Source organism: Rhea pennata, chromosome 2 (assembly GCF_028389875.1).
Source record: "Rhea pennata isolate bPtePen1 chromosome 2, bPtePen1.pri, whole genome shotgun sequence".
Taxonomy (NCBI): Eukaryota; Metazoa; Chordata; class Aves; order Rheiformes; family Rheidae; genus Rhea; species Rhea pennata.
Genome location: NC_084664.1, coordinates 8,039,993 through 8,067,793, shown reverse-complemented (window position 1 = coordinate 8,067,793; position 27,801 = coordinate 8,039,993). Strand labels below are relative to the sequence as shown.

General features: G+C 36.6%; 1 protein-coding gene across 14 annotated transcripts in view; it reads left to right on the top strand.

The window, feature by feature from the left end:
* The window catches only part of KMT2C (lysine methyltransferase 2C), a 201,785-nt gene that overhangs the window by 75,417 nt on the left and 98,567 nt on the right, over positions 1-27,801 (top strand). For all 14 annotated transcript variants that reach the window (XM_062568808.1, XM_062568817.1, XM_062568814.1 and 11 more), the window contains exons 4-6: positions 1,259-1,465; positions 4,312-4,451; positions 6,102-6,211. In XM_062568808.1, coding sequence (XP_062424792.1) covers positions 1,259-1,465; positions 4,312-4,451; positions 6,102-6,211 — 457 coding nt within the window. The remainder of the gene's footprint in view (positions 1-1,258; positions 1,466-4,311; positions 4,452-6,101; positions 6,212-27,801) is intronic.

Here is a 27,801-nt window from a genome sequence, read left to right as displayed (position 1 = left end):
TGTGCTACCTTTGCTGTTATTTTCTTTATATCTTTTTGTACCTTCCTCTGAAGACTTCTGGGAAGTGTTAGATACTTGTCATCTGCTGGACTGTCCCTGCAGGTTGTGCTGCCTAATGCTGGCTCTGTGTTTACGCAGGATCAGTTAGGGATGTATGGCCAAGGCCACCAGTGCAAAGAGAAATGTTTCTTAACGGTAGTATGATAGGGTATTAGCTTGAGCAGCGTTTAACATGCCCACCAATCTGCATGTCCCCAGCAGTGCGTCTGCCATGGGGAAAATGCCAGTCTTACCAGTGCAAGTGCAAGTAGGTCAAGTCAAATCTAAGGGCCTTCACTAGATTCTCACTGTCTTCTGTTCGGCACTAGAACTTCCCTTTTTGTAATGTCTTCTTCTGTTACTGCTGTTACCTCACCTGTCTGAAAAGCACAGATACTCTATTAATTTTTCCAAGAATTAATGAATATTATATGGGAATTCAGCCTTAAGATTTCCTCCTCCCTCTTTCCTCCCTCCCTTGCCCAACACAGAGTGCCCCAAACCCAAATATGCCACTTTGGGAGATGCACTTAAATCAATTTAAATGGGATCCACTCAAAACCAGCCTCTACCCAAATGCCAGATTCCCTGAGGCATCTTTTGGGGGTTTTAGGGGCATAGATATGAAGAAAACAAAATTGTTCACTTAAGAATAAAAATGTGTTAAATGGCTTTGCCTTTAAACTGTTATAATGGGAAGTGCATTAGTTGCAGAAGTTCAAATTTTAACTTTGTAGATCCATTTGTTACAGAAATATTTTTCAGTAGCTTCCATATGATGCAACACAAGGAGTGCTGTCAGAGCTGTCATTTCAGAGCTGCTGTTATGTTATCCATGTTAAAACATAATTGCAGATAGTACAGGGATGTCTTAACAGTCTCAGTTCTGTAAATAAAAATTTCCTGTTGTAAAAGATTTAGGTATTGTTTTTTAAGTGTTAAATTCAAATATTCCTTTTTAAATTTATGTGTATCATATGCCCTGGTTTGTGTGAATATAGTCAAGCACTTCTGTGAAACAAAAAGTTCCGTTACATAACTTACTTAACTTCCGTTACATAACTTAACATTAGCTGGAAAGAGTATATTGAATTCTGATGCTTACAGTATTTGGAAGTTTTTATTGTTATAAAGGGTAAATTGCCATGAAAGTTGATCTTTGATGAGATGTCCTCTGCTGTTTCTCCAAAAAACGAACCAACTCTCTTCCCCTTCACAGCGAACAACTCTGCGCCTTTTGTTACTGTGGTGAGCGGAGCTCATTAGGGCAAGGAGACTTAAAACAGTTCAGTCCCACTCCTGGGTACATCATCCCATGGAAAAACCAGCCTTTACCCAAGAGCGAAGGAAGTGACAGCGCCGATGGAGCTTGCGAGAGAACTCCAAGGCAAAACGCAGTGCCACGCAAACAACGGGGACACAAGAAGTAAGTCAGCTTCGCAGTAAATAAAACTTGCTGTGTATTTTATGAAGCTCAGGAAGCATATTTGCAGATGTTGTACAGGGAAAAGCACGTAACTTGCAATTGTGAATGTTTCATTTTGTTCAGTAATAGGAATATTTTTTTTTAATGCAAGCAATATAGAAACTGTCTACCACTTTTTAGAACTAGTTTCTCCCTCAAGTGAGAATCTTCATGCTTTAGAAAGTCAAAGAAAAGAAACATTACTTGTCATAAAGCACAGATCTATTTGTGAGTTGAAAATCAGTTGAAGGCAGTATGCGAAAGAGTAGAAGATAGTTGAATTCTGATGCATGTTTGATGTTATTTTGTATTGTGGAGCCTCAGCCCATCTTCTGAAGCTTTTGGTCTTGTCCTCCAAAACAGTGCCTTTTTAGTGCCCTTCTGAAGTGGGGCTGCTCTTGAAGGAGGTTTGCTAGCACTGTTAGTTATTGAAGTAAGAGGCCCCTTAGTCCCCCCTGGTAGCTTCCCCCTGTCAGTATCTGTGAAAACCACAGGAGCGAACCCAACTCTACGGTGAAGCTGTAGTAGATACCCGGCGATGGCACCTCACATGCAAGGAAAGCGAAAAGCGTCTAAACCCGTTCGATTTTTTCCCATACGGCATTTGGGGTTAGCGAGTGCCGGCGTCCGCGCCCGGCCCGGCCCCCGGTTCGCAGCCGATCGCGCGGCGATGGCTGCAGCGGGGGGTGGGGGCGCTCTGTGGCCTCGGGGCGCTCGGGCCCCGCGGGCGATGGCGTCACGAGGGAGCGCGGGGCAGTCGGGCCGGCGGCCAGGCGCGGCCGCCCCGCCCGCTGGAGCTCGGCCATTGGCTGCGGGCGCGCCGGGGGGTGGGGCTGGGCGGCAGCTCCGCCCCTTGGCGCCCGGGGCGGGCAGCGCGCGCGTGCGCCGGGAGACTGCTCGGCGGGCGAGGGCTCCTCGCTGCTGCAGAAGGGCTGGGCGCTGCTCGCACACACCTGCCGGCGCTGGGGCAGGCGCGCGGCGCTGTGCTCGCGCGCGTTGTGTGACGCCGCTGGCGGGAAATGGCCTTCTGTGGAAACGGTAGAGCTCACCCGCTCCCCTCACAGAGTCGCTCCGCTTTATGCGCACCGGGATTGCTCCTTCCAAAAAGACTCTAAACACAGAAGATAATCCAGCTGGGGCGAAATGTGCATCTGGGCAAGATCATATTGCAGAGTGATCTGAGATGTTCTTTAAATGGATCGGTTTGATCTAGCGAGAAAACTTGTATTAAAAAAAAGGCAATGTCGTTTGGGATTTATTTTTTCTTCTTCCTTTAAATTCCTGGGTTTTGAAGTAACAGAGTTAAAAGTTAGAACCGGCTTCAGGGATTGTTAAGAGAGTTCAGGAACTAGCTTTAGCAGAGATGATGTTCAGCTCCTGTCATGACAGGAGTCATTAGGATATTTAGTAATTGTAAAATTTCCAACCTTCATTGGTGTGCAAGAGAGATGTTTTCTCCCAAGCCACGGTTTTTGTTCATGTGTTTTTTTCCCCCCACACATCTTTCTCAGTGTAATCTTTGCAGTGGGGCGCATACTGTATTTAGGAAGACAAAGTTATCACAGCTTAAATTCCATTGATAACTAGCTCTAGGCTTTACTTATTGGCAACAAGGTAATATTTATCATCACCAGGCAATATCAGTTTTGATGCCTTTTTTTTTTTTAAGGTTATGAGCAGTAAGCAAAGTAGTTGAGAATAAGAGGTAGTTTCATGCTGTCTCAACTCTAGAAACTCAGAAGTAACAGGACATGTTCAAGTTTGGGTTATTAATGGGGGAGAATAAAAAGTTCAAAGTACCATAATAGAAATTGCAGCACCTTCTTTCCTACCAACCCCTAGAGCAGCAGATCAGACCGAGTTTCACAGTGAGAAGCCTAGTACAAATCCCTAGCTGTCCAAGAAAGTTTTTTGCTTGCAGGAAATAAAGAAGGAGGAATCTTTAATTTGTGAATGGACTGATCTAATTTTTATTAATTATTTTATGATGAGATTAGAATTTGAGGGACAAATGATTGTTTTATCTTGCTTGACTGATTTTTTTTTTTTTTTTAAGGTTATAAACTAGAGCCTCTCAGGTCAGCATAATACAATGCTTTTTATACTGTAGAATTTTATAATCAATAATATAATCTTCCACCATCTTTTTTTTTTTTGAATACATTGGTGACATGAGACAAAGATACGTCTTTCTGAGCAACTTTTTTTCTCCAAGTTTTTTTTTTTTTTTTTAAAAAAAAAAAAAAACCTCCCACCTCCATATTCACTAGTTGTGATTTAGCCAGGCACCGTACCTCTCTCTGGCTGACATGGCCTGTTTCCTTTGAGGATACAGTCAGTGCTTACCATGGACCAGCTCTTAAGATTGCAAAGAGAGGGCTATGTAAAAGCTGCTGCTGATGCCCTTCATTGACACTCCCTATTCCTTCCACATCTCTTCCCCAGAGTAACACAGATTTCTTATTTAGTTTTTGGTTCCTGCAGGTGGGCAAGTTTTAATATTGAACAAAAGTTTTAATATTAAACAGAAATGGAAAAAAAAAGCACACATGTCCTGTACAAATGAACAGGAGGAAGCATTTTAGCAAGTGCTTTCCCCTCCCCTATTGAATAGCACCTTTAACTAAAAAATTTGTCATTAGAAAAAATGTTGAGTTAAAGTGTGAGGGGGTGTTAATAGACGTTTTTATCATGCTTGGAAAAATTCATACTCATTTTCCCTGAGTTTTGAATCAATTGAAAGTATCTTATTAATTCAACAATGAATTTAAACTCTTCTAAATCTGGTTTTCTGCACCCTAATACAGATCACGCTCGAGTATAGCATCATGTTCAAGTGTAAGCACCCAAACTGCTTCTGACGATCAGGTTGTCAAATTCTGGGATGAACTCAGTTTAGTTGGCTTACCAGATGACATTGATGTTCAAGCCTTATTTGAGCCAACAGGTAAGATAACATTACTAACCCTTCTTTTCTCATTCCTATCCGCTGCTAGGTAGTACAGTAGCTACAGTGATAATGAAGATAGTTTTTCAGCTCTTGGTTTTCTGTGCTCTGGTGTTCATCAAGTGTTTGATTATGTTTTTTAAGCTTTTGCCAATGTTATCTGGTGTTTCTGAATAGTTTCAACTTCAAGTACTGGACAGAATATTGGTGACTGACACTTTAACTTCATATAAGAAAATATTTATAATCTACTGCAAAACTGTTGTTCAGAAAATAGTGTCTTCAGCTCAGGATCATGATTGTATTTTGGAGAGAAGAAAACAAAAAGAGATATAGCTTAATATAATTCTTAAAGGCCTAATCCTCTACCTTTACCCAATCTCATGCTGCTAATGCAGGGTTATCTAAAATAATGCAAGCAAAGATTTACAAGATCAGATATTGACAGAATGGTAAATGTGTAATATACTTCCATGCTTCCATTCTCAGTGGCTTATCAGTCAGAAAACTGTCTACTTTGCCTTCTACTGTCAGGAGCTTTTCTTCGTGTCTAGTTATAAATTTTTCAGAAAGCATTTATGTTTAAGTGCTTTGATGCCAGTAGTCCACTTGCATATTTTGCCTCAGAAATAGAAATTTATTTGAGATTAAACCTTTGCTGAAATATAAATGTCTTTCTTTCATAATTGTGGAAACTGATTTCGAAACCTAATTACAATGTTTTTTTTTTTTTTATGGATTATTTTAAATAGTTATACTGTAGCTTGGGGATGGGGCTAATCAATCTAAATTATTTCAAGTCATCATTATTTATAGATAACTCTTCCTTTACAGAGCTTTTGGAGTTTTGTTACTGAATAATTTGACTGACTACAATATCTAATTGCAACAGCTAGTAAAAAGCATCATCTTGAATCTAATAAAAAAACTGTCACAGGATTCCTTCAGATGAGAAAAGAAATACTTATCATTTATACTTACATTGTTTTTCCCAGGACTGATTTAGAAAATTGTCTTTTAACAGGTACCTGCTGAATTCTGCATATTCTCTGTTTTTTGTTATGCAGATCTGCAGTTATCAGTAAAGCATTTGCAATTATTTCTGTGTAATGTGTTTGCTGTATTGGTACAGTTTTCTTAAAAATTGTGATGCTAGTCATGCTATGTTCTGTTAGATCATTTTAAAAGTTTAGTATAGAACTATAAAGCATCCTTTGGGCATGTTCTATATATACAGATCTGGGTCCTGTCCTTGAGAATCATAAGTTAAGAGTACATACAAAGGCAAATGTTATCTATGGTGAAATAAAAGATCAGTTAAGTCTGCGCATGTGTGTGTTCTGCGCACAAACATTGTTTGTGCATCCTCTTGTTATGCTTGTGTGATCAGGCACCTGAAAATTAGAAATGGAAAGATAAGCGGAGTATGCTGAATGGAAAAGGAAGATGCTTTGTGTACCAAAAAGCCTGCAGGATATGTAGTGTATGATACTAAGGGCTTTAAATATTGTTGCAAAAACAAAAATAAGAGAAAGTAAGACTATTTGTTTTATTCAGGAAGTATTTACTATTAAAACCGAGTTCCATACCTACATGTAGTATTTGATGAAGTTGCAAACTCGAAGCTATTTCTCTCTTGTAATGCATTAGGTCATTGCTGGGCTCATCACCGCTGTGCGGAGTGGTCTTTGGGAGTCTGCCAGACTGAAGAGCAGCTATCAGTGAACGTGGACAAAGCTGTTGTCTCAGGGAGCACAGAAGTGAGTAAAATGACGTGAACATTCAAGCGAGTAATAAAATATGGCAGGGGAGGGGAAGAAGGGAGAAGAAAATACAGTAAATCAACACAATATGAGGCGAGACCAGAAATATCCTCATGCAGTTCACTGAACTCACGTTCACAATAAGCTTGCATTGGACAGGTCTTCATGATAAAATAGACTGTTTCAAAGTATTAAAGAGGTTTCTGGAATTGTATGGAATATATTATTACTGTAGGCTTTAGGGACAATTTTGAGGTAACTAGAATGTAGAAAGAACCGAGCTAACCAAAGGAGAATACAGGCAAAAGACAAGTTGAGTTCAAACTAGCAAGCGCACATCTGAATAGAAGAAATACTTTTTGTTCTACCAGTTTATATTGTGAAATTATATGACTCAAATGTAGTCATACAATCTTTAATTATTTTCATATTAGTTTTAATAGCAGTTTGGTAGAGGAAAACTGATGGTATCTGCAAAACCTAGATTGTTATTTTAAATATTGGTAGAAATAAACATTTGTACTTGGTCTTTCAATTTGAAATGGTAAACTTTCAAAAAGTAGGTACCTTTGAAAAAGGTACATTTCTTCTGGTGTCATTTTGTGAGCAGCATTTTGGAATGATGAAAAGACATATTTCACATATATTTTGCTATGTTTTTGGTGGTCTTTAATCACATCTAGTAGATTATTCCAGTAATTTTAGTTTGTTTGGTATTAATCAGTTATAATATCAAAAGATCTATATAATTTTTGCTGTTTTTTCCAGTGAGCATGCTTAGGCTAAAGGCTTTCCTGCATTATATTAAGATAACAAAATGATGCAGCAAATGTCCTCCATAGTATGAAGTAAAAAGCTGCTGAAATTAGTCTTCCAATACAACTGTACTATATAGCTTTCATTGCACCTTCTGCTTGTATATATACTTGAATAAGTGCTTTACTTTAATTTCTATGCATCTACTTTCAAAACAGTATGCTATTCAGAATGAAAGAATCTGATGGAATTAAGTTCTAAATGAGATAGATGATGATAAAAAGTGTGTGTGCGCATGCATGCATACACTAAAAAAATATTTTGAAAGAACATTCAAAATTGGCTATCATTTAAAAAAAATCTCACTACTGGAAGTTTTACAGCCTTTTTTTATAAGTTTATTTTGGCTGATTATGCTGGTGGTTTTGTAATCACTTTGTGATTAGCGAATAAATGCAGTTCATTCCCATCTGTAGTCATTTTCATTTTAATATTCTAGTTTAAAACAGAAATCCTTGATTACAGTATTTAAGTTTGTATTTTGTTGAATTTCATCCAATTTTCATTATTTCGGTTCCATTTTTCGCTATATGGGATCCTGCTACTGCTCTGTATTGATAATGCGTAACTTCTTATCCACTTTTTGTGTAGGTGTTCATAATGCAAATGTTTAAATAAGAATTTTTGAGGAATTCCACATCTCTATCTAGTGTGATAGTTCAGTTTTGTCCTGTCTTTTCATATGCCACTGTGTAGTTTCATCTGTAATCTTTTCAAATTCTGCAAATAATTTTTCAGTATGCTGTAACATTTTCAGTGTAATGCAGAGAGATGAAAGAAATTCCGTTTTGCATACTGCATATTCAGTTTTTGCTGCAACTGTTGAGAAGCTTTTTTCCCTGTAAAACAACAGCTAACCAACAAAGAAAGAAGTTGTTATGGTTGTTCTTTTCTGCTCCTCTTGTTTGAGATCCCCAGGAGAGCAGAGTGAGAGCTGAACTGTGCTTCTCTTGTTTCTGGAGGAGCAGCTAGATGAAATGCTGCCTGCAGTCACATGAGGGGATATTCAGGGAAGCTTTGGCTTTTGTATCCCCCCCCCCCCCCCCAAAAAAAAAAAAAATAAAAATAAAGAGCAACCTTATCTGTAGTTCTCTCTTCCTGACCATGGAGCAACAACATAGGGGGTGCTCTAAGTTTTATGTAACTCGTTTTGAGCCAAAGAAATCCTGTTTCTGCTGATTGTGTCCAGACTACAGAGCTCTGTAATCGTTTCTCACTGTTCTGAAAACTATTCAAATTGTCAATGTGCTGGAGAAGACACAAAAAAACACAAGCTGCTGATTATGCCAATTTGTGCAGTGGAAAGTCAGCATTAAATGGAAAAATTCATGCAAGACATTTTCATTTTTAATTGAAAGGTATTGCAGTTACTCTTTCTTTCTTTTGCGTTTACAGCTGCTGCTGTTCTGCTAAAATTTGGGGCTTCTTTCTAGTGTGATGCTATTGGATTTTAGAAGAGTCAAGTTTCTATTTAAATGTTCTGAATGTTTTTGGCAATGTAGATACAAGTATGTGCTTAAGGGCTAACAGAAAAATAATTTAAATAAAAACAAGCTGTATGTTTTTTCCTCTACTTGCCACCAAATTTGCTTTTTTGTTTTTTGTTTTCTTAGACCTTCTTGGAAGTCCCTCTGGTATTTTATGAGTTTATGATGTGGTCTACTGCCATGGCATTTTTCCTTAGCTTAGTTTTCTTTTCCTTATAGTATTCATATACAGACTGATTTTTGAAATGCAACAAACTTTTTCTTGATAGTGAAGTCCTTTGGTTTCATTTTTCTTTCCTTTGTGGAGAATAGTTTGGATCTTTTCTTATCTTGAGGGTCTCTAATTTTTTAGTTATGTTCATGTTTCTCATTAGTTAGGAGGTCTGTTGTTTGCAAATGTGTTTTAACTAGATTTGACAGTGTTTCTTATTACTCTGTTTACCAGTCGAGATGTCCACTTGGCTTCACTGAGTTTGCATTAATAAAGCTTGTGTGGACATATTTCATTGACCTATTCCAAAGTATGTATGTAATTCATTTTTGTTTTCTGTTCAGCCCTTGCTTCCTGAGAGTTTGCAGTGTGGTAGCATGGAGTTTGCAGTATCTGTACATGCTTAACAAGTTAGTGTGTTTAGTGTATTTTTCTTGTGTTCTTTCTTTTGATTCATTCATTTTGAATACCTGGCAATTTATTTTATCAGACATCTGACCAATCTGTAACATGTGTGTCTAGACGTAAGTGTATTCTTTGGCATTCTTTCAAAGTCTCAGTTTTGCCTGTGTTTAATATTTACAAATATATATGTATATATACATGAGGTCTTTAAAATCTTGTGCATCATGTTACTTTAGAACCACTGACAAATAAAAGCTAGAATATACTGTTAAGTGTGTGATGCTAGATGTGCTGTAGCCCTCAAGGGCAAAACAGGTGACTTGTTTCATCTTAGTACTCATCTTCCTTACCTCCTTCATTTGAACAATTGAGAGAAAGGATCATTGATTTTCTCAGAACCACTTTATGAGGTTAAAAAATTATAAGGAAAAATTGGTGGTCCAGGTGACAAGCATACTGAACGCTATGTCAGAAATGTTTTGAAGAAGACACTTAAAAATATATTTATCTCTGGTGCTTGCAGTCTATAAGCTAAGGAGTCTGAACACCTGGACATGGCAGTTTTGCTTCCATCAGTATTTAATAGGCTTTCATGGGATTTTGGAATCATCATTTTATTTCAAGTTGTGAAAGAAAAAACTCCTCAAGAGTGTGACAGAAGGAAAGAAAGCTTATAGTGATCTTTTTCTTGATGCAAAACTCCTCTAAATCGCTTATAATTTCTAAGTGCTCTCCCCAGTATATAAAAATTAGCATAGCAAAGAAGTTGTCATATTGTCAGCTTTATGAAGATTGACTTTAATCAGCAAAGTGTTTCTACAGGAGTTTGTAGAAAGGTGCAAATACAGTATTAAGTGGAGATTTACCAAAATAAACAAGGAAAATGGTTGAACAGAAATCACAAAGTTTTTGCTGCAAAAATGATAGACATGAACAGGCAGAGAATTCTGCTTTTTTTTATATTTCTGGCTTCAGCCTTGTGCTTTCTTAATTATGCTGTTTTTTGACATTGGGAAGCTTGATACAGGATAATCTTACTGGCATTATCATTTAAAATGGAGGCCTCTAGGGCTTGCATCCACTCAGATTTTAACAACAGTGGTTTTTGAAATGTTTTCAGGTATTTTTAAATACTACTTTATAATTACCTTGTTTATTTTACATATATTGAATAGGTGGCTGTTTCTCTTTATTCTGCTAAGGAAGTAGTAAACTTTACCCTTTGTCTGCCTTACATCATCCAACTATATCTTTTTTTATACAGTACAAGCTTCCAAATCTCTTTTAATATTAGCCTGTAATTGTTGAAAGTACTCTCTTCCTATCTTGCTTGCACTTAAAAGTACAGCAGCGTGCATCAAATTGCAGTAAAGTGACTTGAAGAACCGTGGTGGGTTGTGCAGACACAATAGCAAATAGAGAATACATAGCTTGCTAAGAAAGAGAAAATGATTTGTGGTAATGGTTTAGGAAGTTGTATAAATTGGAATGAAGAAAGACTCTTTTTTTTTTTAATGCTTGAGTAGCTCAATTGATGAATTGATTTAAGGAGGACTCAGTAGATAATGTATTTGAACCACTTTTGAACACACTGTGCACAAGGAAGGACTGTAGTGGTAACTTTCCCAGACAGCTTTCTCTGCTGATAAGTCCTAGAAAGCAGTTTACAAGTCTGGGAGAATTTATCAAGGACGCTGAAGTCGGAGAAAACAGTGTTGGTGGAAACCACAAAGGAGGTTGCCGTTTACTTAAAGAATGAATGGGGAAAATACGGTACTAATGAAGGGTCTAAAGCAGTTGTTCCAAAATACTGTATTCTTCTGTTTCCATTTTATAAGATGTAGATTTCTGTTTGTTTAAGATGTATGTGTATGTAACTTTTTAAATATTTATCTATTTTAAAGCTTTCATTATTCCAGTAATAGTCAAATGTATTTTCAGGACCAAGACTTTTGCAGCCAAAGACAGCTGAAAAATTGCTATCATCTCACTTCTATCCATTCTTTTTAGTTAACCGAGGCAGTATCTTCTCTGTGTCCTAGGCGCCTGTTTCTGTCTCCTGCTTAGTTTCTTCAGGCTTTATTTCATGTTATCATTACTGAGAACTGTAGGAATTGCTGCTTTGCATAGAGGCAACCTAATAAAATAGTAGCTTGCCTTGTTGCCTTGCTGTTTCTATACTTCTGTCTCCTGTAACCCCCTTTTTGCATGATAATGCAATCTTTGATTTTTTTTTTTTCAGTACTTCCCTTGAATTCTGTCACCAGAGGCAGGAGATTGTGCTGCCTGCTTCTGGATGCTTCCAGCTTGGGGCAACCCAACAGGGCTTATGCATTAAATATCTTACCTAATTGTTTGTTAAAGCCCTTTCCATCTACTCCTTTTAAATGTTTGCTCGAGGCTCAATTATAATATGGTGCTTATCAAGCTAAACTCTAAAGAGGAAGAAATAAACAGAAGAAAAACTTGAAAACATTTTGAAATGTATGCATTGTTTTTAAGTGTTTGTCCACATTTTGAATATAACCTCATCTCATAGCCTTAGTATATTCCTTATCTTGTTGAGACTTTTGTGTGTTTTTATTGATTATTTGTTAACTTGTGCTTGATTGAATTGATTGATTATTTGCTTATGCTGCTTTATGTGAGCTGAAGATCTGTTTGGCTAAAACTGTACCTTCTTCTATTGATCCTTGTATGCAAAGAGAGAACATCTTAATATACTGTTAACTTTGTCCCCTCTTGAGGATTGCACCTATTTAACTATACTAATTTTTCAGCTAATTTTATTTTTGTCAGTACCAAAACTGTATGTGGAAAATGCCTTAGATTACAAAATCCTGAACATAAAGGCAATGTTGAGCTTCATAGATGATCTCCTCCTAGCTGAACAAAGCAAATGGTGATTTCCTTCTTCAGGGTAGAGTTACAGGATTTGCATCCTTGATGTTCTAAGAGCTCCCTTCTTCCTGTTTTGTTATTGAAAGAGTTAGCAATTCTTAAAGCCAAGGGAAAATGCATAAAAAAGTCATCTATAATAATTTATACTTTATCTGACCAAAGTCCCTGGTGTTTATCCATTTTTTTAAGGAGATGCTTTATATTGTGTGAGCAGCTCTGGTATTCAAAAATTCTTCTTCAGACTCTTGAGTTATTTACAGTACTTTTGTACTCACAAGGCACTCAGCTTCTCTGCATCTGCTTTCACTGAAGTTTGAGAGTGACTATCTTGCTGGTCTGTTGGAAAGGCTTCTCATTTTACCTTAGCAGTTCTGTGATTGCGTCTTGTATTTTGATAAAGGAAGTATTCTGCAAAATAACATCTTTTTTAAAGATGTTGCTGTCTATTACAGAACTGTAGCTCTTCATTGCAAGTGCTGGAGAAAGTCTAGACAAATCTAGTGACATATATTTTATAAGGAGACACATTCTTATGGTTTTAGATAATTCTGTATTTCATTCTATTCCTAGCATGTTTTAGAACTACTGTAACAGTTCAGCCATGGATATCATGTATTTTAGTTTTACATGAACAGCGTCAGTTTTCCCTCTTGTTAGTTAGGATTTCCTATAGAGATTTATAGACGTTTCCCTGTTGATTAGGATGACAAGTAAAGTCTTGTGGTTCAAAGAAAGTCGTAATGACTAAGGGTACAGCCTTTATACCACTTTAATACTGTAAATTATTTTCCATTAATTAATTAATTTGAAGGTATTGCCCCATAGCAGCATATTTGAAAATCCTGCAACAGAATAGAGAAACAAGGTATAGAGAGGAAGAAGTGCGAGCAAGCCAGATAGAAGGAAGAAAAAAGATTGATGTTAGAAATTACTAGGATTATTGAAAACATCACCCTTTCCTGTTTACTTCTTACCTATAATGTGACTGTAGGAGGAAAGGCAAAAAAACATATTTTTTCTCTTTAATTAGGATCTCAAAAACCAGAAAATCTTCTTTTCCTGAGACACGTAAAATAGTGTTTAAATGCTAGTATTTAGTAGAGTAACAACATACCAAATGTTGACAAAAATTTCATTTAAAGATTTTTATGGGTGTTTATGCAGTAACAAGCACAAATATTTTTAATGTGATTTTTCAGTCTTTATAGCAGGTGCTTTTTTCCTAGACTATATTGTCACAGTAATTCTGACCTCTTGATCAGAAAAAGGAGCGCACAATAACGAGACTAACTTAGCTATGGATAATTTTTATATAATCTTGGATGTATTGATTCTATATAGAAGATGAAGGGAACCATTAATCTGTGAACCAAGGTTTGGAGCAGTGTTTGGCCTCTCAGATGAGGCAGGAGTAGGAATACACTTTTTTTAACTCTATTTTTTTTTCATTTTTTGAGATTTTCCTTTTGATATACTTTGTCTTGAGCTTTCTGTGAAGTAACAGCTCTATTTTTATCCCTACATTTTTGTTTCCAAGTGTATGAAGAAATTATTGTAGATTTGACTACTCAGCAAGTACTTTTATCAGTGCACATTATAACTTATTGATTATAGTGGAAGTATATCTCGTTCCTTCTTTCTGTCTCTAAGTAGTATGTGCTAGAGCTTAGCTCCTGCTAACTACTACAAGAGAGACAGTGATTAGCTTATGTATTCTAATATGTGTATTTTAGATTTATGTAGGTTGATTGAGAGGCCTTTTAGTAAAGTGTCAAGTTTTTTTTCAATGCTTTGCTAGAATTTTGGTGACTTCATCGCCCAGTTAGCCGTGCAGTTGTGCAGATTTGAACAGGAGCACAATGCCATTTTTGAGAGAATGGAAGAAGACTGATTTACATAAATGATTCTTCCTATAGTAGATGTATTTTTGGAAAATAGGAGCAGATGGGGAGGGTAAATGGTAGAGCTGCTCATGGAGCATAAATCTTCGATTTTTAAGGCTATTCTTAGGTCTTCATCAAAAGGAAGTGTTTTATTTTTCAGGCTCACCTGTTCTTTTGCTTCTCCCACTGAAGTGTTGTTCCTGGTTTCCTGCTGTAGTGCCAGGAGACTGTTCTGTAGGAAATAACCCATATGGGTGCACTTTTGGCATTGGCGTAGGAAAGCAGAGTCAGCCTTAAGTTTTCATCCTCTGGGTTTTTTCTGGAGGGGGGAGGGAGGGGAATGTTTTGTTTTTGTTTTGTTTTTTCCCCCAATATGAATGCTTTGAAAAACAGTCCTTCCTTGAACTCTAGATATTGAGTACGTGGCACTAGAATCATGGAGAGAAATTATTCCTGTAAAGAAATTTCTAAGCACTTTTTGATGATATTGGAGCATACGTGAAGAACGTATGCCAGAGGTAGTCTGTGAAGAAAAATGCAGGAAGCAGGCAGAATGCACTGGGGGCACCAAGAGAGCCTGAGGGAGAAGCAGCAATAGCATGGAAATGAAAGCTGGAAGGCCTCACTGGGAAACATGAAAGGGCCTGTGTTCCTGAAGGAATTTCCAGTGCAGGTTTCCTTTACTCAAGAACATTCCCTGAAATAATCTAGGAAAGGCTGTGAAGTATGTGTGTGCTCCAAACCGGTGGTGTGTTTCACAAAGACCTTTTCTTCCTTTTTGTGTGACTTGAGTAGAAAACGCTTTGTTTCATAACATCACCGAAGAAAATGTTTATATTCTCTTTTTTTTTTTTTTTTTTTTTTTTCTGGCATCTTAAAATGTTACTCTTAAGCATTAAGGCAATGAGATATTCATTCAATTTGAGGTGGTGCTCAGCAGCTGGATATGTGATTTGAAGAGTTTATGATCTTATCTATACCAAATTATTTTGTAGTTTAAGTATCTCATGCTAAACCTTAGTTAAAGAGAACCTGATCTCTGAAATGTGAAGAAATTCCACTAGAGGAAAATCACACCCTCTCTTAAATCAAGATTGTACCTTCCTCAGATAGTGCCGCCTTCTGGTGTCAGCTTGGAGGAAGAACCAATCCATTTTGATGCTTTATTGTAGAACAGACAGATGCTTGCTCCGCCTTTCCTCTTGTCTTTTTTCTGTACTCAGCAGCAACAGTATAGAACCTCAAATATTACAAGAGAAATAAAATGACAACATAATGCCCCCAAATATTCCACGGAAATGAAAGGCTATTTGCTTAAGAGGTTATGAAAATATTTAAACATTTATTAAAATGACTATTGCATTAATATTTCCAGCAATGTAAGAAGAGTGGAGATCTGTATGGAAAAGAAAAGTTAGGAAAACAACACATCTTTCAATAAGCCTGCTAACAGAAAGCCAATAGAAACCATTAAAAGGAAGTGTAGCAGTATCCCTATTTCATACTACCTATAGGTTTCTGAATAGAACCCCCATTTTTCTACCCTACCATCACCTCGTTCATTGTTTCATATTAATATATTCACCCTTTTCTGTAGCTAACGTGAACTGATTTTGTTGTTGTTAGTGATTAAAGGCCTAATTTTGCATTTATATGATGGTTACTGTTAAGAAAAAAAAGACTAGATGATTTTTTTATAGTTAATATTAGTTAGTTTGGTCAAAAACAGGTCCTCATTACATAGTGAGCTTTACAGGAAATAAAAAGGCACCATCATTGCCTTCAGAAGCATGTTCTTTAATAGATAGTGCATGAATAAAAGGAAGAATATTCCAGGGGACAAGTCAGAGGTATGTTTCCTGGGCTGTAGTTGTTGGATGTTGTTTGGATGGCGTTAGACAATTGACTAGTCTTGGTTTTGTAGCTGTTTTCCTTTTATATAATGTTTTATTTAATAATATCTTCTTGATGTTTTATGGGCATGGGTCAATCGTTTTTCGTCATGAGAACTTCAAAGTTCAGACTCTTCAATGGAATTTGAGTGCTAAAGTATTTGTGATGGTTATTCTGGTTGAAAATCTGAGTAATAATTTGTCCTGCTAATTACAGGTTTCTTTATATTATGGATTTTCATTCGGCGTTTTCATCAGTCTCCTCTCCCTCACCACACATACACACCCCTCCCCTCCAAAATGCACAAACGTATTTTAATTTAAAACTCAGGAGTACTCCTCTTGGGGATGGTTGGTTGCAGTTTGCTTTTGAGCAGCAGCTTAAAAACTACTTTGAGATTGGCACTTAACAGCCCATTAGCAAAAAATAATTTTGAAATCCCTAAAGATTTTGATATTGACTTCCATTAGCGTATGTTCTGCCCCAGAGTTGCAGATTGACCATAAATATTATCAACATCAGTATGAAGTAGTCCCATTAATGCAGGTGTTCTTGAATGTTTTTTATAACATGGGAACAAATCATGTGAGAGATGCATGTTATGAACCATGACCTTCATAAACATGGCCCAACTGCCATGAAGGGCACTTCATTTGCAATGCATAACACTCTGTGATAAGTACAGCCATTACTTGCATTAAAGCTATTTTTTCTAGTTATCTTAACTACTGTTGCTACTGGTCTCCTTAGAAAAAGAATTAATATTGTTTATTTGCATTTACATAATGGTCCTCTCCATTCTACAGATCTTACATGGAAATAAAAACTAGGCAGCCAAGGAAAGGTCAGCTGCCAAAAATTAAGTTGTGGGTGTACCATGAATCATAGTCATGATTAGTATTAATAATAATAATAATCCTATTTAATAATCAGAAGGATTGATGAAGTGGTACATTCTCAAATCAGCACTTCTTGTAAGTTTTTCTACCAAAATGTCTCTTCTTCATTGATTTTTAACATATTTCCTTTAAAGAAGTCATGTTTTTCTTCAGTATATCGGGGGAAAAGTGGCTGTTGTTATTAAAAACAAAAAAACTCCCCCTCACCCCCAACAGCCACTTTATGGAGCATCTAACCTTGGTAAAACAACATGATACACTCTAAATAATTGCAGTGGCATGGTATTACCTCAGATACAATGTAAATGTATGTTCAGCCTGCAGTCTAGCCAGCTTTTTAATAACACTGCAAGTATTTTCATATACAGCCTTCACTCTTCCAATTTTTAATGAGTAAAATATATTTTCAAACAGAAGAAAATATTTTTTCTGCTCTGTTTCTATATGAAATTGCCTTACAAACAACTGGGAAGACTGTAAGATTCTGCAGAGTAAATAGTGAATCTGGATCTACATAAACTGCTGTCAACTATCAAGGCAAACACAGGGATTTGATTTTTTTTTTTTTCCCTTTCAATTACTGCTCATTGTTACAGCAGTATTAGGTGTTATTTGTATGATATTTCCAGGGAGATATGCTGACAAATCATAAACCTTTAAAAGTGAATGGAAACTTTTGGAGAAATAATACGAGAAGAGAGAAGGTTCAGTTGTAATCATCATTCTTTGAGCTTTATGAGGAGAACACACGTTTTCCAAAACATAAAGGGATTTGGTATGTTGCGTGTTTTAAGAGTTTCAGGTATTCCAAATGTCATACGAGTGACTTCCTTGTGAGAGTAGCTTGAACTAAATGGTGACTTGTTGGGAAGACTGTTACAGTTATGGCTTCATAACATCAGATTGTGCCTTAGGCACCTTCACTAATGTTTGCTTTCTGTCAGATTTGAAACATTTTGATGGATAAATCCCCTAGCAAAGGTCAGACCTGGCAGCAGTATTCGCTCATCTGAGAAACTAAAAGGTCAGGACACTCAGGACGCAGGTAGGACTAGAGGTCAAGCATCACAGCAGTGTTGCATGGTCGTACTTCCCCTCGCTTCGTCTTATGTGAGCCTGTCGTTTGGTACTTCAGGAAGTTTGTTGACTTAGGTGAATGTGCTGATTTTAGCTCATGCACCTATTTGGGTTTTATCCTTCATTTAACTACTTTAATTGAAATAGATCCAGTCTGTGGTAGATTGTCTCTTGCTTTATGGATGTCTCTTTTTAATACTCCTTTTAAGTATTCGTTTTTGTACTGTGAGAGCGCTATTAACACCATTGTATTAGAATGCTCATCTGTCATTTCCATGTTGTCAGATGACATTGGTTTTAGAAATGATTGAATCTTGCATGCTTTAACCATCTGAACAGTCTGTCTGGTATTATTGGACTGCTCACATGAATTTGCTGGGCAGACTGTCTCTCTTGAAGAGATTATTTGTACGTGGTGATTATTTTAAGCCTAGGAACCACAATGTAATGCAGAGTTTTCATTGTGTTAGATAATGTGGGACAATTGCTCTTAGGGACTTGCTTGTAACCTTACTGTAGACTTGGTCTGGTCTGTGTCGAGTGATGTAAAAATGCACTATCCAGGGAGTAAAACAGAATTCAAAACATGGCTCTTGGACTCTCAGACTGGCTCCTGTTCTTTCTCTGGGACCTTGTCTTTTATTGAAGCAAGTTATTTCCCCTTCACTACTTCTGATGTATTATTCATGTTGTTTTAATGTGGTTTTACTTTTAATAAAGGAATGGGATTTCCCCACTTTACTATAAGCATGCTGAGAAAAAGCTATTATTAACTTGTTTTAGTTTAACTGTAACCAGACAAGAATAAAACTGTCAAAAACTCCTTTAGCCTGTCATTGGAGATTAAGGGAAGAAAACAATATGAAGAAAGAGGACTCTGCTTCATTTAACTGTACTCTACAAATGAAATTGAGACTTTATGTAATTGTATGTCCCTTATTCTTTCAAGAATGTAAGCAGCCTGGTATACTTTGCAACATTAAGAAACATGCGGAGTTTAGTAGAGGAGAGGAGGAATACTAACGTAAAAGAGGCCAGGTGGAAATTGGTGCTGGAACAGATGTAAATATGTACATTTACTAAGGGAATCCATGACATATAAAACACAACACTATTTCCTGGCAGATTTTTTCCTTTTGATGGCACTAATATCTCTATAATTAAGAACAATGAAAGCATTTAGTGAAAAACTGTATAGTGTTATAAATGGTTCCTTTTTTAATTGAACAGCTGTAATTTCTGCCAATGGAACAAACTATATTATAAGAAAATGATTATTAGTTTACAATGCAAAGTTAAATGAATGCAAAATTAACAAACAGATGGTGAGGAATTATTGTGTTTTATTTTACTCCTGGGTAAAAGGGCTCATGCATGATAGTAAAAATGTCATCACACTTCGTAAACCTGAAAGCAAACAGAATTTGCAGTTGTGTACATCTGTTTTGGGACACTGCTAAAGGGTTAGAAAAATCAATGTTGTTTTCAAGGAAGGGTATTCATCAAAAGGATATCATTTACTTAACAATTATGGCTTCTACTAAGCATCAGACTTAATGTTCTGTGGAATTCATTACAAAATTTGGCAGCTTTTTTCTTCACAAGCTACTGAGGCAGCATACTACAAAATGAACATTCCTCTCTGCTCAACCCCTACAGAACAGCAGTTGAATTACCTGCTAAATGTTTGACCAATATTTTAAGGGCTTTAAGTTCTAGGCCAGGATGTCACCCTTCAGAATGCTTGCCCAAGGAATGTCAGAGATCCAACACAAATTAATTAGAAGAAAGACAATGGACTTGCGGTTTTGAGGAGGGTTATTTTGTTTGTTTGTTTTTTAGTAGTGAATTAAAAAAACTAGGATATGTAATGTTTGGGGAAATAATGTTTTGGAATGAGGGATGGGGGGGAATTAAGTGTAAGTGACTATTTTAGTGAGACTGGAAAAACCCAAAGCCTCAGCGAGATAAAACATGTGAAGCTTTTATTAGAAAATAAATCATATTAATGTTTCAAGCTGGTAGTTTCAAAGTATGCCATCTAATTGCTTTATTTGAGCTCAATTTTCAAAAATTAGTGAACTGAAGATGTAGGATTTTGTTTACAGTGATTCTGTGCCATTTGGAGAGCACAATTTAGGAACAGCCAAGGAAGTAGGAATTATGAACAATAAGGTACTGATGGCAGTCAGTGGGGAAGGAATACTAAGGAGGTGCTCACTAATGAGAGAGGTATTAAAGGCAGGAAATTCTTGTATTTTATATGTGTGTACATAATCCAGAGTTCCTTGTCACCTCTTCCCTACTATTACCTTATAAATTATGCATATCATTGAGTGTATATATAGTGCCTTTTACTGGCAGTCACTTTCTGTTAAAGTTAATTAATATACCTACAAAATCGTTGTTAAAAGATCACATTATTAAGGTTATAAAACCAACATGCAAAGTAAGGACATGCCAGAAGACAGGTTGCCTGCATACAATTAATTTCCTTTGTGCATATGCCTAATTATACAATCTTTAATTTTATGGTCACATGCAGAAGAACTAGTGCCTAATTCAGTCCCCAGGGTAGACACTGCTGTCTTAGTAAAAATCTCTTCAATACTGCAGTTTTTTTTCCTTGTTCAGTATATGGCTATGAGGACTATTCAAGCACTGTTGAAAAGAATGTCGTTGTTGCTGGAGTTTTTCTATGATGATCTTACTGTAATAAACATTAGTGAAGAAGTACTTACGCGTGAATTCCTTTAAAGAGCCTATTTATGTAGCTTTTCTACACATCTTGTGGTCTTTTTCTTCCTTAAAATAAGTCAGTCAGTGTTGGATTCTTTTTTTTTTTTTTATTTAAGAATATCTGCTAATTTAGGATAACAGGTTGGAGACCTCTGGAACTTGAGTTTTGGAACTTGAGTTTTGAAAATACTTATGAAAATACTTAGACTTATTTAGAAATTTGCATTGATATTACAGTTCTTTCTGCACTCTCTTGGAGCTGTGAGCTCATAACCTATGTAGAAATCAAGATTGTATTTTTAGAGGAGAAAAGGGACGCACTTTTTAACAGTAAGATTAGGGACTGGAAAATAGTATGAAAAATCCGTTGTAGGGACTTGCACAGTATTAGAAAGGTATTTTATGAAGAAAGTAGAGCTAGAACTGTTCTGCAGGTCATCATTCAGTTGACAGAACTAATTGCTTTCCCCCTCCTCCCACCAAGCAATCTACAACTTCTTTCAAAACACTTTTCTTCCCCCCAAAAAGAAGCACAGTCCTAGAAGTAACAGACGTATATTTAATGCATAGCACCAGCTTTTCCTAAGAGATCCATTTTATGCACTAAATCCATGTTTGATCTGCAGTCCTCCTTATGTTTCAAGGTAAATGCATGTTTGTGTACATATGCATTTTTTCCTTCATGTGTATCTCAGTGTATCTGCAGGTTCCTTTGTGATTGGCTGTGTGCAGTTTCCCAGCATTAAAAAAGGCAGACCTCCCCAAATGCAGGTTTAAGACCTTTAGAGCTCCTATGCAGACCTCTGCTATTTGAGGTAGCTGCGTAACTGGAGGTGATACAGCGCTTGGAGCCAGAGGGTAGTTACATTTCCTCCTTGGAGTCTTCACCCAGTTTCAGTTGCTTCACATTTTTGACTTCTTGTCCACTTTGATTTGCCAGCCACTTCCACTCTTGCTCATTCTTCCTGCGTCTCATCTCCTTAACCTCTCTGTTCTCTTGTCCTCAGGTTCTTTTTGAGGTCTGTCTCTTCACCATTTCCTATGCCCTAGCAGTTCTGTTCCCTCAGCTGTTTACCCATTTTTTCCATCCAGTTTTAGTTAATTGGCCCTCAGTTGTCATCCCTGCCTTTCCTCGACTTCCAAGGAAAGATCCACATTTTTTCTCTCTCCTCCCAGTCTCATCAGAATTGTTGGCACCGTCTAGTCCCGTTTCTCACTTTGACCCATATTTGTCCATCTGCCTGTATACTGGATAATCTTGTTCCCCACATAATTTGACAATATTATCAAGAGCCTTAAAGATGTCTGCTTTCCATTCCAGTACTCATTGTGCTCAGGCTTAGAGTGTTCGTTACAGACTTCCTCTCCACAATTCTGGTCTTGCTTAAGCAATCTTTGCCGAAGATACATAGTCTCATCAGTGCTAGAAACTAAGAGGATCACTCATAATTAGTGAGAGTATCTATTTCTATGATTTTCCTCTGATAAAAATTTTGGATGTTTTTACATTAGTTTGGTCACATTTAGTGAGAAAGGGTCAAAAGTTGCATCCCACAAATATGTTCTACCAAACTGCAAATTCTGTGAGTGAGTGTTTTTAAGACGAGCATAATGTTTTTCCTGTTGCCTTTTTAGTCTCAGAAATGGCCAGAGTTTTGACTAAATATTACGGAAGCATTTATAATTTAGGTATATGTTATACGGAGTTTTAGCCTAAATTTTTGTAACTCAGAAAATCTACAAGGAACTGAATCTATATGGAAGTCTTTTTAAGTGGAACACATTCATGTACCTTAGCTGTTACTGCCATGTTGGTAAAACCCTTGGTGTGGACTTAACTATGTTATCAACAGAGAGCTTTTGTCAACATATTTTAGGCAGGGTTCAGCTCAAGACTGTCATTAAATTTAAGATCTCCACGTGGGCATATCTACCTATGAGCTGAGTGTTTAAATTCCAATTATAGTCATTGGAGATCTAGTTAGTACTGTCAGTGGAGCCTGAAAACACACACCCCCTGGCTGGGCAACTGAATCAGTCACAGCAACTCCAGAGAGCTTAAACACTTGGCTCATACGCAGACACTTAAATTTAGATGCTGAAATTGAGATGTCTTCATCTCAGACCTTGTGTCATTTGGAGACATAATGTAACTGTATCAGCAGAAAATTCTCCGTGTCAGTGAGTTTCTATTAAATGGCTCTGCCAGTAAATTAGGTCAACCTAGCTGTAGCAGCAGAGATTCTCTAGCATAAACGTAACCTATAGAACTCACAAACCACTTCAGAATCCTTACATATGATTTAGGAACATAAGAGCTATGCTGCATCAGGCAGAAAGTTGATTTCATCCCAGTACTGTGTCTTCAGTAACAGATGCCTAGAGATGATGATCATTAAGCAGCAAGCATGTAGCAATGTTTCCCACAATTATTTTTTCAAGCCTCCAACAATTTGTGGCTCAGCCTGTGCTCTGCTAACAAAAGAAATGTCTACACATGGCTCTTAAGACCTTTGGAGCATGAATCAAATGGAATGGATAAAATAGTCTGAATCTGCCAAAAAAGCATCCTCAAACCAAAAATTAATGATTTCTTCCTGAAGTTACTGATGCTGAAACCTAATAACCAGAATTTAAATTATCTCGAGCATTATTGACTTTGTCGCTGTTAACTGTGGTAACTGAAGAACAGGCTCATGTGCCCTTCTGACGCTGTGGGTATTAGATGAAAATTAAGAGAATGGTGAGTTGTTAGGTGTAGGAAGTTCAGATACACTCAGAATGCTTATTTTATCCTAAGCCTTGTAGGAAGTAGAGAGGTGAATTAATAAAAAAAAACTTTTCTTCGTAGCAAAGACAGAGTCTGTAGAGGAAGATATATGCATGCAGTTACTCAGCTCGCTCACTTAATGGTGAGGAGAATACAACTTTAGGGCACATTAAACCCTTCTGTGGGATTTATGAATAGACAGGCTTTTGGTACATTCAGATCATATGAAGAAGGGTTTATGGGCCATAAGGTTTGCATGTTTTCCTCCCAACTATTTCAGATATCAAATAAAAAAATATCATTTACCCTTACCAAACTTGTTTCTGTATATGATCAACATACTACAATTATTACTAAAACCCCCAGCAAAACAGAAATGTTTCAGTGTTCCAATTTTAATACGCCATCAGCAACATCTATTTAACCTTTTATAAAGGTGAAGAAAGGAGTCAACAAGTGGGAAGGAGAAACAAAGCAGTCAGTTTAACAGAGCCTGAAATCTCCATGTTGAAAGTAATTTCTTCTGCTGTCTTCCCTGTTGACATGTCACTAGTCACACATGAAAGAGTCACTAGTTGTTCATCATCAGTAGTATTTCTTCCCCCTTTTTCCTTATTCCTGTGTAGTTATGGGGCAGGTAGTTATAGGTGGAGTGTCTGGGCAAGAATTCTGCATTAGAAGACAATCTTTTTCAGTCAAGGGTTGAATTTTGCCAAATTGCATCTATTCTCAGTGTCTATGTTTTTTCACATAATTCTGGAAACAAAACTTGATAGTTTGTTTCTACTGTTGTGATTTTTTTTTAAGATTTCTTTAAGAGTGCTCAGAGCTTGAGGTGGACACTGTGGTAATGTTTGCTTATAGGGTTTCCTCAGTTAAGAATGTTTTAATTTTATGCTACAATGGTAGAAAACAAGACAAAATTGGATTAAATCAATCTGAAATTTAATTTCTTTGCTTTTGGTGCATGCTGAGGATTCCTGAACAAAAAATTACTGATCTCTGAATTACACGTTAGAAGTCTAAATCACTTCCAAATGTGCAGCATAATGAATATCAAATTCAACAGCTAGAAGACAATTTCCATTACTCCTGAAAATTAATATGATTGAGTAGCTTTTCTAATCAATAGTTTGATGGGAAACCACTTACTCTTTTTTTTTTTTTTTTTTTTTTTTTGACATTTTCTTGTAACTTAATTGTTTATGGTACTTAAAACAAAACATTGTTTTTGATGTTAGAGGTGCTAACGATGATTAGTGTCTATAAGCAATATAGAGCTTTTTCCAGATCATAGATTAATCAATGAAGATTACCAGGACTACCAGAAAACATGCTTCATTAACTACTGTTTACACTAAAGTTAGTCACTCATTAGTGACAGGATGTTAAGGTCCACTTCTTCCCCCAGTATAGGTTAGTTTGTAGGATAGCAGTTTTAAGTAGCTAAACAGTCTGAAATATAAATTGCTCATACAGATAATAGATTATGTTGTTTAATACAGGACAGATTAGTTGTATGTTTTTTATGGGGCACTATCATAAAATTAAAATTGCTCATGGTAAACAGTAGTTTTCTCTAATGACTCTTGTAAAACTACGTAAGTTCATAATCAGTGAAAAAGTTTTGTCCTTTTGCTTGAAATAAATTTTTGTATACCTGATAAGGAATATTTAATTTTATTGTGCTAATCAGACTGATTAAATCAGACAGATAAAAACTAAGCTTTTATTCCATGTCTGTGTTTTAATCTCTGATTTGTGTCTGCCTCCTAATACAGTTGTTTCTTACATGTCCGCTTGCTGAGACAATATAATATAATTAATACTGTAATGTAATTCTAAGGGCAATAAAATCATGATAAAATATGACTTCTGATTCGCTTTAGTGCTATCTGGATAAAAGCCCGCATTATAATGAACATATGCATCATTTCTTTATTTGAACTTACTTTGTATTTTCAGATATATCTTCAAAATACAGGGCAGTAGAGAAGTTGATGTTGCAATAAATGTTTTCTAGATACTTTTCTGATGTGGGAAAGAGTCAACAGTAAGCTTTTCCTCATGTCCCCATTTTAGAGCTTGGCCTTCAGTTTCCATTAAAGTCAATAGCAATTGTGGTGTTAGCTGAGTTTCCAAGCCGTAACTAGTCTTTTTATTCAGTTGATTTCAGTGCAGTTATGATTCTAGTACGTCAGTATGAGTTCTTGTCTTTCAGAATTTTTCCTTGTAGTTTCTGCTGTTTTACTTCATGATGGATGCACTTTGAATCTGGTTTTTGAAAGGGAGTAGGACGTAAGTGTTGGAAATAAGCTGTGACTAGGCACTCAGGTGGCCAGTTTTGGGTGGACGTACCAATGGCGGTAGAATGTCAGTTTGACGTTTCCTTGGTGTTCCTTTTAAACATTGAAGGTAAAGTAAATGAGCAGTTCTCTGCACTATGATTTGGGAAGAGACAAATATGTACAAATGCAGCTGCCTGTGCATCAGCTAAGAGCTTGCATACAGCAAAGAAATCCCCACCAGAGAGTCACAGCAGCTTTCCACTGCTTTTGTCCTATTAGCATCAAAACAGAAAAAGGAATGGGATTACGGTCTGCCCAGCTCCTGGCCCAGGCCAAGATTTCTTGCTCGTGTTGGAGCAGAGCCATGGTCAGCCTCAAAGATCGGTGGATCTGGTCAAGCTGAGGACTCTTTGTGCTGAAAGAGCCTTCACTTATCCAGCTACCTGTGTCTCATTGTTCTTGTTCCGAAAAGTTTACACTCAGGAGCACCAGGGAATAAGAGTAAGAAAAGTGAAGGTGACATCAGTATGTTCCTGTGATGATAGAGAAGTGCTATACACACAACTCAAAGTTCACCCTTTCGTTGTCAGTAGTTGCCTTGTTTTTTCATGGTGTCAGACAAAAGTGGGTTTTGAGAGACTGAAATAGCCATGTGATACTGACAGAACCAGCTGCCATTTTTCTTTACTTAAAAAAAAAATGTTTACTGTATTTATAACTTTGTGAACGTTTTAATGTATTTTAGAGAAAGTATTTGGAAGCAGCAGTATTGAAGCTGATATGTTTGTCACATGGGTTAGCGTTACCGTGTGGCTAGGGAATTTATGATGAACATAGGGAAGATGACATGAGACTAATTCTGCCTAGAAAAATCAGACGATGATTTCTTATGGTAACTGGAAAGGAGAAGGTGATGGATCAAGTTGCCTTGAATCTTCTTTTAACTTGCTTAGTTCCTTCTTTTACTTTTTGTTTGTATGACAATGTCATGTTTGAACTAATAGGATTGGTGAATAAAGAGAATTTCACAATGAAAATTGAAAGAACATGTAGCCATTTCTTTTCAAAAAAGAGCAATCCTGTTCTGTCTGTATGCAGTAATCGGAAAGATGTGAGAGAAAACATGAAAAAGAGAAGGTAGAAGATCATGTGGGCAGTTTTAAATGACAGAAATGACAGTAGTAAAAAACAGTGAAAATATGGATGGGATTGAAGCTTTTTTGCCATGGGCAAATGCGCAGGGAGCTTGCTGAAGAACATACTTGGTAACCAGTGAAGGAGTTTTTAACTCTGCTAACTAAAAAAACTTCACAGTGTCATAAAGCTACAGAGACAGTTCATTATGTATTCATAGGATCTTCAATAAACTCTATGTTATTAAAGCATAGTTTTTTCTGTAGGACAGGATTTTAAAATTTTTTGGATCCACCAAAAAAAAAAAAAAAATCTGCTTCCATTAACAACTTGCATTTTCCTGTACCTATCCTTTGAAAACTCTGATTCAGGTTCCATCCCCTTCACATAACTCCTTATTTTGTACTCATGTTAATGAAACTGAAAACTCCATATTGTCTTTCTCTCTTGTTGTCTTCATACTTCATACTGCGTGATAAAGACAATTGTATTATTGGAAATGTGATTTATTCCTTCCTTCCACCTCCTACAGACCTGATGGCATATTTTAGCAATAGAGTACTAAAGTAGCATTTGTTCTTGATTTTTATTTAGCAGAGTTTTTAAACTTTTTAAATTCATATACTTTTGCCATGCATATACTTTTTTCTTTATGAAGGTCAGTCAGTTTTAATAGCTGCATACTTGTTCTTCTAGGGTCATACCATGTGGCCTGTTTTCAGGGAAGTTTTGGCTCCTACTGCTGGAAAAGGAACTCTTCTAATCAGCAGCTGTTGCCAAAATATCCCTTTGGGCATTTATTCCTTCAGACTGCTTTATCTATCTTATAAATTCAGCAAATGTTGATATTCTGTGCTTTTTATTTGCTTCAGATGATATATACCACATTGTTTTTAAAGCATGTGTTTTACTTAGCTGCCAAATGCTTTTCATTGCCAATGTAGTTTAGCAGATGGGTTTGAAGGGTTCAATTAAATATAATTTGGGTTTCCATTTTTCTTCCAGCATCTTTATATGATTCCTTAAATCAACATCAGTGTTTTTCAGGGCTTTACTGTTATCCCATATTCTGCTTGTTTCGAAT